At 63.6% G+C, this 10,374-nt stretch overlaps 1 protein-coding gene across 1 annotated transcript in view; it reads left to right on the plus strand.

Annotated features, from left to right (window-relative positions):
* Positions 1-29: 29 nt before the first annotated feature.
* MUC5B (mucin 5B, oligomeric mucus/gel-forming) overlaps positions 30-10,374 on the plus strand; it is a gene marked incomplete at its 5' end in the record, with an annotated part of 25,547 nt that continues 15,202 nt past the window's right edge. The window contains 16 exon segments of the mRNA XM_006165762.2: positions 30-179; positions 915-1,025; positions 1,506-1,575; positions 1,659-1,796; positions 1,888-2,052; positions 2,720-2,814; positions 3,343-3,469; positions 3,749-4,004; positions 4,485-4,540; positions 4,872-4,972; positions 5,263-5,414; positions 5,800-5,938; positions 6,015-6,128; positions 7,023-7,202; positions 7,626-7,865; positions 10,144-10,300. Of these exon segments, the coding sequence (XP_006165824.1) occupies positions 30-179; positions 915-1,025; positions 1,506-1,575; positions 1,659-1,796; positions 1,888-2,052; positions 2,720-2,814; positions 3,343-3,469; positions 3,749-4,004; positions 4,485-4,540; positions 4,872-4,972; positions 5,263-5,414; positions 5,800-5,938; positions 6,015-6,128; positions 7,023-7,202; positions 7,626-7,865; positions 10,144-10,300 (2,251 nt within the window).

Genomic DNA, 10,374 nt, shown 5'->3' on the forward strand with positions numbered 1-10,374 from the left:
AGGGCTGGGGCAGACGAGGCGTCTCTCTCGCCAATCTCAGCACCTGCTCTGGAGGCCGGTGGAACTGCCAGGAGGCCCCGTGCCCGGGCACGTGCTCGGTGCTGGGAGGTGCCCACTTCTCCACGTTCGACGAGAGGGAATACACAGTGCATGGTGACTGCAGCTACGTGCTGGCCAAGGTACGGCCGCCACCGGCCTCGGGACGGCACTCCCAGAGGTCGTTGGCTGTGGGTCCAGGCCTGCACTGGGCGTTGCTGCAGCGCCTGGGGACCCTGGGGATCCCCGATAGCAAGACCTTGAGAAAACGCTCCTGTTCCCCAGTGCTGTGACCTCACTGGAGCTGCCGCCCTGAGTCCCTGTCGCTGGGGGCGCGGAGGGGCTCTGTCCAGGGCCCTGGCCTCCTCGCCTTGGGTTTCGATTCCCAGTAGCTTTATGTTTCGGAACAGCTGTGTGTTCCCAGGTAAACTGAGCAGGAAGTACAGGGATTTCCCCCGTCCCCCATCTCCTAGCGCCTGTGGGAATCTGTCCTAACCCATGAGCCGTGCTTCCCAGCAGAGGTGGCGCTCGGAGCTGACATCCCATGGGTCTGCACAAATGTGCAGTGACACCTATCCACATGTTAGCGTCCCACTGCCCTGCAACCCCAGGGCCCGCCCTCCCCCGCCTCCCTGGTCACTGACCCTCCCCTCCCCACAGCCGTGCTCCCCAAGTTCCCAGACTGGAATCACATGCAGCAGTCTTCTCTGCTTTCTGTCACCCCCCATGGGTGGACCTTGGAGTCCTCTGCTCTGGTGGGGCCTGTGAGCACTGCCCTCTCAGGGGGTACAGGGATCGAGCCCTCACGCCGAGGGCTCCGTGGGAGGGGACAAGGCGGGGCCCCCGGGCAGGGCCTGAGGACTCTGGTTCACCTGCAGCCCTGCAACAGCAGCGCCTTCACCGTGCTGGCCGAGCTGCGCAGGTGCGGGCTGACGGACAGCGAGACCTGCCTGAAGAGCGTGACGCTGAGCCTGGACGGGGGGCAGACGGTGAGTGCCTCTGGAGGTGAGGGGAGCCCAGGTGGGGCTAGGTCCTGAGGGGTGAAAGGGACGCATGGCCCACAGTGTCTTCTCAGCCCTAGTCCTAGACCCTGGCAGCAACGGCGAGTGACCAGAGGACCCTCCACCCCTGGCTGTGTCCATTACCCACAGGTCTTCTCAGTGACTGTCCCTAAGTGGAGCCGCTCAGCACGGGGTGCAGGGGCCTCCATGTCTGCCCCACTGGTCCCAGCAAGGAGAGACTCAGGCCTCTCTAGCCAGCCTGGCTTCTCCGCTGAAGTCCACTTCTCTGCTCTAAAATAACACCAGCTTTCACGTTACTAAGACACTCACGGCACACAGGGAGGCCACGGGCCTGCAGTGAGGGTCTCCCAGCCGCGAGTAGAAACATGTCACAGGCAGGCCGGGTCCTCTGGGGACACTGCCGACCTGCCTGGGCCCTGTGCTAACCCTGCTCGGAGCTGTTCCCAGGTGGTCGTGGTCAAGGCCAGCGGCGAGGTGTTTGTGAACCAGATCTACACGCAGCTGCCCATATCAGCCGGTGAGAGCTCTGGCCCTCCCGCTGGGGCTGCCTGAGGGTGCCCCTCCCCGCACCCCAACAAAGCCTTACCCCTGTGTCCGCAGCCAACGTCACTCTCTTCAGACCTTCGACTTTCTTCGTCATCGCTCAGACCAGCCTGGGCCTGCAGCTGGACATCCAGCTGGTGCCCACGATGCAGGTGTTTGTGAGGCTGGCGCCCGCGCTCCGGGGACTCACCTGCGGTGAGTGCCACAGCCTACCTGGGCCCGGGGCCTGCCCTGGCGGTCAGTCATTCAGAGGGCTCTGGGCCACCACTGCCCTCCCTGCCCCCAGGGCTCTGCGGGAACTTCAACAGCATCCAGACGGACGACTTCCGGACCATCAGCGGGGTGGTGGAAGGCACTGCCGCCGCCTTCTTCAACACCTTCAAGACCCAGGCTGCCTGCCCCAACGTCAAGAACACCTTCGAAGACCCCTGCGCCCTCAGCGTGGAGAACGGTACGCGTGTCTGTTCACCGCGCCTCCCCATGGGCCGCGGCTCACCTGCTTCCGTTCTGAGCTGGCCACTCACTTGGGAAGAGTGTGCTCAGCCTCGGGGGCTGGGCCTGGGTCCAGCTGTCCACTCTGGCCCAGCCCTCGCAGGGGGAGTCAGGAGGTAAACAGGCAGACTGCCCAACTCAGGGTTGTCCCGACTGTGGTGAGCTCTGGAGGAAAAGGAGCAGAGTGCCATGGGCAGAGTGGAGGCCCCCACGTGCCTCCCACGCAGGCAGGGACGGGGGAAGGGGCCCACACAGGCCTTCCGTGGGTCTATTAAACGGAGCAACTCTAACCTGCATTTGAGGCCAACACCATCCATCCCCGAGGGCTGGGCAGGGGCGGGAGAGGTGGGATTCAGCTTCAGGCGGGCTGGCCTCCTTGTGTGCCCTCAGAAATGGTCACAGGACTCGGCCTGCCTGTCTGAAGTGGTGACCACTCAGGACCCTGGAAGGTGGTGGCTCTGGGGTGCTGGGCTGGGAGATGTAGGGAGGATACCACGTCGGCTCTAGCAGTGTGGCTCAGTGCCCCAGTATCTGCCTGCACAGCAAAGCCAGACACCCCGCATCCCGACTGGGAGCAAAACCAGGCGGGGTGAGCGAGCTGGCTGACGCCATTCCTCTGTCCCCAGAGAAGTACGCCCAGCACTGGTGCTCACGGCTGACTGACGCTGACAGCCCCTTTGCCCCGTGCCACACTGCGGTGAACCCCAGCACCTACTACTCGGTAATGACCCCGCCCGGCCCTCTCCTCCTGGCAGAACCCCAGCTACTGAGCCATGTGGTCACCCCCAGGGTGGCTCGGGGAGTTCCATCAGGGAGGAAGGGGCTCGGCAGGCAGCCTGGACCTTCTCGAAGCCCTGACGGCCTGCAGGCAACAGGCAGTGGGGCCTGGGGCCGCCGGCTTCCCCGCTCCATCTCCACCTCCACATCCTACTCTTTCCTCCTCCGTCTGCCCACCCACTCACTGCGGGTTTGCCAAGGCCATCTCGTGCCCCCCCCGCTGCACACCTGGCACAGGGGCCTGCCGAGCCCCAGGGGCAGTGGCTGTGCTGACCCCCCGGTGTCTGAGAGGAAGGGCCTGAGGGCTCTGCTCTAAGATGCTGAGGGTGGGAGGAGGCTCCAGGGGTCCTGAAGGGGGTGGGAGGACGAGGAGGGACCCAGCAGGGTCCTGGTTCCTGGATATGGGCCCAGCAGGGGTGCGATGCTCCGGGTGTGGCCGCGGGTCCCTGACACCCCGATGGCCCGCCCCCAGAACTGCATGTTCGACACGTGCAACTGCGAGAAGAGCGAGGACTGCCTGTGCGCCGCCCTGTCTGCCTACGTGCACGCCTGCGCCGCCAAGGGCGTGCTGCTCCGCGGCTGGAGGGACGGCGTCTGCAGTGAGTGTGCGGCCCAGCCGGGCACCCCCTCGCAGTGTGGAGTGTCTCACATCGGCTGTCTGGGCTTCCCCGGGTGGAGGCAGGGCGTACTGGGGACCACAGCAGGCTGTCACTCACGGGGTTCTCAGCCGAGTTTCACATGTCCTCATCCCGGCCTTCATTCTTACGGCCCCCTTCTCCTGCACCCCATCACGGACAGGGACCCAGAGTCTAGGGCAGGGCAAGCCAAAGGCCGGCCAGGCTGGCCACTGACTTCTCGCCCTGCGCCCTCGACTGCAGCCAAGTACATGAGCAGCTGCCCCCAGTCCCAGAACTACTCGTACGTGGTAGACACCTGCCAGCCCACCTGCCGTGCCCTGAGCGAGCCAGATGTCACCTGCAGCATCTCCTTCGTGCCTGTGGATGGCTGCACGTGCCCAGCAGGCACCTTCCTGGATGATTCTGGAGCCTGCGTGCATGCTGAGGACTGCCCCTGCTACTTCCACGGCGCAGTGGTGGCGCCCGGAGAGGTCGTGCATGACAACGGCGTGGTGTGGTAAGCTGGGGAGTGGGCCCTGGTGCTCCCTGGGTCCACCCGCCTCCTCAAAGCCACTCTCATGCCCTCCCCAACCTCAAGCCCTCCAGACAGACAGGCCACACACCTGTGGAGTACCCAAAGGCTCTGAGCTCCCCCAGGGGGTTTGACAAAGGGGCTGTACAGCCCAGCTGTACAGAGATTTGAGGGGTCGTTATGAGGTCCAGGGGCTCACAGAGGAGGCAGGGTAGGTGTGTCTTTGGGAGGCTCCTGGCAGCTGCAGCCCAGGAGCAGCAAGTCTCCCACCCTCCCACCCTGGCTTTGAGCAGCCAGCCTGTCCCTCTTGCCCACCTTGTGTACTTTACGGGGCTGAGGCCTTCATGGCGACCCCAGTAGCAGGCACCATCCTGGTCCCATGAGGAGGCTGTGAGGCCTGGGGAGGCCGGGTGCGGAGTATGCGGCGTCGGGCAGCTGCTTAGATTGGGTTGCTCTGTCTCTTAGCTCGTGTGCACGTGGGAAGCTGAGCTGCCTGGGAGCCTTGCTGCAGAAGAGCTCTGGTAACGCCCTGCCCAGCCTGACCACAGAGCCTGCCCGGCTTTGTCCACACCCAGACTGTGCGCAGGCACCTGTGCTGAGATGCTCCAGGAGAGAAGGGGCTGGAGGCTCTCTGTGCCCTTGCGGGTGGGAGTCCTGGGCTGCTCCGCCCAGGGCAATGTCCACAGTGGCCTGGGTGCGCATGCTCAGAGGTCATCCTGCTCACCGGCCAGCATGATGGGGTCGGTCAGGGTCAGGACCGTGTGAGGACGGGACCGGGGAGGCTGGTCAGGTGGCTTCAGGAGCCCGAGGCCACCCTTGCCTGGGCCCTCCCACAGCACTCTGTTTCCCCAGGGTGTGTGCCCCCCATGGAGTACCTGGACTGTAACAATGCCACGGCAGGTGCGCCCGGGGCCGAGTGCCTCAGGAGCTGCCACATGCTGGACGTGGACTGCGTGAGTCTCCATGGGCACGGCCTGGATGCCGCCTCGCTGTCCTGGGCTGCGGGAGGATGGGCAGGGTCTGGGAGTGGGCCTTGCTGCTCCTGGGCCCAGGCGTCTGGATGGCCTGGTGCTGCTGAGTGGCCGGCAGCTGTGGGCCTCGCTGACCCAGAGGCTCTGCCGCCTGCATGGCCGCCACCCCACCCATGAAGTTTCCCGGTGGGTGCCTGTCCTGCAGCTGGGCCCTAGGGTGGCATTTGCTTGCCTGGGTCCCAGCCCTGACTGGCACTGCCTATGTCCCTCAGTTCAGCACCCACTGCGTCTCTGGCTGCGTCTGCCCCCCAGGGCTGGTGTCGGATGGAAGCGGGGGTTGTGTGGCTGAGGAGGACTGCCCCTGCCTGCACAATGAGGCCACCTACAAGCCTGGGGAGACCATCAGGGTGGACTGTAACACCTGGTAGGTGCAGGGTCCCTCAGAGGCAGGGACAGGGAGGGTGTCCTGCGGTCAGCTGGCCTCAACTGGTGCTGGCAAGGTGGGGACCTCAGCGGGAAGCTCTGATTGTCCTCAACAGGATGCCCAAGGCAGCGGTGCCAACGGGCCTGCAGTGGGGCAGTGTCCCACACTCTGCTCCAGCCTACCTTCATGGCCAGGGCAACGCCGCAAGCCCACCTGGGAGGGAGGAGCGGGGTCTTACTGAATGCCAGTGTCAGGACCCCTCTCGTCAGTGCCACGCAGCAGGCGGGCCCTACAGCAGGGCAGCGTGCCAGTGCCAGGCCTGGGCAGCCGGTCTTAGCGCGGAGCTGCAGGAGACCAGCCCTGCAGGTGCTGCCCCTCTCCACAGCACATGCAAGAACCGCCGGTGGGAGTGCAGCCAGCGGCCCTGCCTGGGCACCTGCGTGGCCTATGGGGGCGGCCACTTCATCACCTTCGACGGTGAGCGCTACAACTTCGAAGGCAGCTGCGAGTACACGCTGGCCCAGGTACGTGCCCCTCTCCCGCCCCCACAGCCGGGCATGGTGGGGCCCTCGAGTAGCACCTCCTCTCTCCCTGCCTCAGGACTACTGCGACAGCAATGCCACCACCAATGGGACCTTCCGTATAGTCACGGAGAACATCCCCTGCGGGACCACTGGCGTCACCTGCTCTAAGGCCATCAAGCTCTTTCTGGAGGTGAGGGTGCACGAGGGGCAGTGCGGAGCCTCTTCTTCCCCCTGTGGTCACAGGCAGGCCCAGCCCCACAGTGGAGGTTTGCCACACGGCCTTCAGTGGCCTCCATGGGCTCAACGGCCACCCGTGGCCTGGGCTGCTGAGACAGACAACCACACCGGGGGGACTGGGGTCTGTAGAAGTGCTTCCTCTCTCAGACCTGGAGGCCAGGAGTCCGAGCCCCAGGCTGGCAGGGCCTGTCCCTAGTGAGGCACCGAGAGGAAACCTTCGTCTTCTGGCCCCCAGCATTCTGGGCCTGTGGCCACATTACTCCAACCTCTGCCTCCGTCTTCACGTGGCCTTCTCCTTCCAAGTGTCACCTATAAGGACACTTGTCATTGGGTTTAGCGCCCACTGGGTAATCTGGCATGGCCCACATTGTGAGATCCTGCATTCGATCTCATGTGCGAACACGTTCTTCCAAACAAGGTCACGCTCACGGCTTTGGGGGTCAGAACATGGACAGATCTTTTCGGGGACCACGTTGACCCCATCACACCCAGGGACATATATTTCCACAAAGGGAGGTCAGAGCCCACAGGGCAGAAAGCAGAGCTGTGGGCTGGATGGGAGCAGAGGCAGAGGCGGCATGAGTTCTGGGCGGCCACGGCTCTCACTTCCACGCAGCCCTCCCCGGCTCCCGGCCTCTTGCCAAATGTTCCGAGAGCCTTGTGAGCCCAGCAATTTCCAGTGCCATCTCCCTGCACCAGGAGCCACTGAGCCCCCGTGGAGGACCTGCCTGCCAGGGGCATGCTCTGGGCCTCAGGTCCCTCCCCACCTAGGGACCATGGGATCTACGCCTGGCCCTGAGCTGGCCTGCAGCACCTGCAGCTGCCCTCCTTGTACGCCCCTTTCCAGAGCTATGAGCTGATCCTCCATGAGGGGACCTTTAAGGTGGTACAAAGGGCCCCTGGAGGAGACCTGCCCTACAAGATTCGCTACATGGGCATCTTCCTGGTCATCGAAACCCGCAGTGGGATGGTCGTGTCCTGGGACCGGAAGACCAGCGTGTTCATTCGGCTGAAGCAGGAATACAAAGTGAGTAACCCGCTGTGGGCTCCTGGGGCAGCAATGAGCCCCACTCCCGCCCCTGCTCCACCTGAGTCCACAGCTGACTGGCTGCTGATTGCCGGTCTTCACTTAGGAAAGCCCAGCCTGGGGTGAGGCCTGGGAGAAGCAGGTGCACAGGTTATCATGTCAAACTCTAAAAAGGGAGTGCAACTCGGGTCTGCTCTCGGCTTCGGTGATGGGCAGAGGGCTATGGGGAGCAGGTGCTGCCCACCTGCCCTGCGCACATGCCCGTCTCGTCCTCCTGCAGGTTCACTGGGCACTGCCTAGGGGAACTCAGTGCCCTCCCTGCAGTTCCCCAAGGGCTCTGGACCCTCCCAGGCCAGTCGCCAGCTCCCATAGGCCTCCCACGGTCTCAGTTCCTGGGCTCCATTTGTCGCTGTGCCTCTGCAGGGCAGGGTCTGCGGCCTGTGCGGGAACTTCGACAGCAATGCCATCAACGACTTCACCACGCGGAGCCAGTCTGTGGTGGGCAGCGTGCTGGAGTTTGGAAACAGCTGGAAGTTCTCCCCGTCCTGCCCGGATGCCCTGGCGACAAGGGACCCCTGCACCGCCAACCCTTACCGCAAGTCCTGGGCCCAGAAGCAGTGCAGCATCATCAACAGCGCCACCTTCGCCGCCTGCCGCTCTCAGGTGGGCACCGGGCACAGTGGGGCCTATAGAGGCAGCAGCTGGTAGGGATCATGGCTGCCTCCTTCTTCCAGGGGCAGCTGGGTCTGGTCGGGGCTGGTGTGAGGCTGGCCCCCTCACCCCAGCACACGGCACCTCACTGTGGGTTTTTGGATCCCAGGCCTAGATCTCCTGCTGGGCTAGTACCTGTGCTCCTTGTCCCCAGCACGGAGCTGTCCCAACCGTCTTCCAGCTACTTCTATGACCACTGCCTCGGTTTTATTCAAAGGCTCTCGGGGAAGGGCTGGCCCTCGCTGTGGCCTAGTCGTTCTCGCCTGCGGTGCCCAGATCCACCCCATCTGCAGCATGAGCAGAGCACCAACAGACCTCCCCAGCCCAGGGGAGCAGCCTGAAGTAGCCCCCGTCTCTTCCAAAACTCAGCGTCCTGTCAGTTCAACACAGGCGCGAGCACCACGTCTGAGTCCCGGGTGCCTGCGTAGGGACAGCGTCACCGTGCTGAGCCCTGAAGGACTCTAGCGGCCAGTCCTCAAGTGGGTGGCCAGCAGCACCGCTGGCTGCTCGGCTCTTGTCTCAGAAGGCCCTTAGGGGCTGACAGGCCGACCTCGACTTTTGCTCCTGTGGTGGCAAAAGTGGGGACTTGGGGTCTCTCTGGGAGGAGTGTGGGTCTGGGGCTTACCCCATCTTGCCCCCTCAAGCATGCAGGTCCTCATCAGGCAGGATCCCGGGTGGGCCAGTCTGGAAGGCGAGTGAGAGGCTGTGCATGGTCCCTGGTGCTAGAAGTCACCACCCCTGCAGGCATGTTGGTTGGCTGTGCTAGCTGGCTCTAAATGAAGGGGGCAAGGCTCACCACAGTGAGGGGACACCTGCTCTCACGAAACTGACTTCAGGAGGGAGCCAGCAGGGGGTACATGGAGTGGTCGGGGAGGGCATCTGTGTGGGGGGCCCAGAGCAAGGAGCCCTCACAAGGCTACAGGGAGCTGTGTCCAGGGGACTAGCTGGCCATGAGGAAGCCCCAAAGTGGGAAGGGAGCCAGTGTGTCAGGAGAAGATGAGGGGCATGCTGAGATCAGAGGTGTGACCAGAGGTGCAGTGTCCCAGCTGGGTTTGGAGCCCGCAGACCACATGTCCAGATTAATGTGGTAAAGATATCCAAAGGGTATGAGTGAAGGTGCACAGGTGGGCAAGCACATAGATGGGTAGGCACACAGGTGGACAGATGAGCAGGCACACAGGTGGGCAGGTGCACAGGTGGGGATGCACACAGGTGGGCAGGTACATAGACAGGAGGTACATAGGTAGGCAGGTGCATAGTGGGGAGACACATAGGTGGACAGGTGCATAGGTGCATAGATGGGAGGCGCACAGGTGGACAGGTGCATAGGTGGGGAGGCACGCAGGTAGGCAGGTGAATGGGTGGGAGGCACTCAAGTGGGCAGATGGGCAGGTGCACAGGTGGGCAGGTGCATAGGTAGGGAGGCACACAGGTGGGCAGGTGCATAGGTGGGGAGGCAGACAGGTGGGCAGGTGCATAGGTGGGGAGGCAGACAGGTGGGCAGGTGCATAGGTGGGGAGGCACAGAGGTGGGCAGGTGCATAGGTGGGGAGGCACACAGGTGGGCAGGTGCATAGGTAGGGAGGCACACAGGTGATAAGGTGCATAGGTGGGGAGGCACACAGGTGGACAGGTGCATAGGTGGGGAGGCACACAGGTGGACAGGTGCATAGGTGGGGAGGCACACAGGTGGACAGGTGCATAGGTGGGGAGGCACACAGGTGGACAGGTGCATAGGTGGGGAGGCACACAGGTGGACAGGTGCATAGGTGGGGAGGCACACAGGTGGACAGGTGCATAGGTGGGGAGGCACACAGGTGGACAGGTGCATAGGTGGGGAGGCACACAGGTGGACAGGTGCATAGGTGGGGAGGCACACAGGTGGACAGGTGCATAGGTGGGGAGGCACACAGGTGGGCAGGTGCATAGGTGGGGAGGCAGTCAAGTGGGCAGATGGGCAGGTGCACAGTGGGCAGGTGCATAGGTGGGGAGGCACATGGGTGGGCAGATTAGCAGATGCACAGGTGGGCAAGAGGGCCAGAAAGGCAGTGCTGGGCAGCTCCCATATGGGACTCACTTGAAGGTACTGATGGCCCATGATTGGAGCCTGGATTACTGGTGTGAGGTTGACATGAACATCGCTCTGGGACAGACCCAGGATCAGCTGTCCCCTGAGCTGAGGTGGGAAGTGGCCCATCTTAATGATTGCACCCTGGCCCCTCTAATCTCAGGTTGACTCTACCAAGTACTACGAGGCCTGCGTGAGCGACGCCTGTGCTTGCGACTCAGGGGGTGACTGCGAGTGTTTCTGCACGGCCGTGGCCGCCTACGCCCAGGCCTGCCAGGAGGTGGGCGTGTGCGTGTCCTGGCGGACCCCGGATGTCTGCCGTGAGTTGGGCTCTGTTCGTGCTGAAGGGCCAAGGTACCAGGGCGGTGGGAGGAGAAGCAGCAGCCTCTGTAGG

Source organism: Tupaia chinensis, unplaced genomic scaffold (assembly GCF_000334495.1).
Source record: "Tupaia chinensis unplaced genomic scaffold, TupChi_1.0 Scaffold144019_1, whole genome shotgun sequence".
NCBI classification, from domain to species: domain Eukaryota; kingdom Metazoa; phylum Chordata; class Mammalia; order Scandentia; family Tupaiidae; genus Tupaia; species Tupaia belangeri.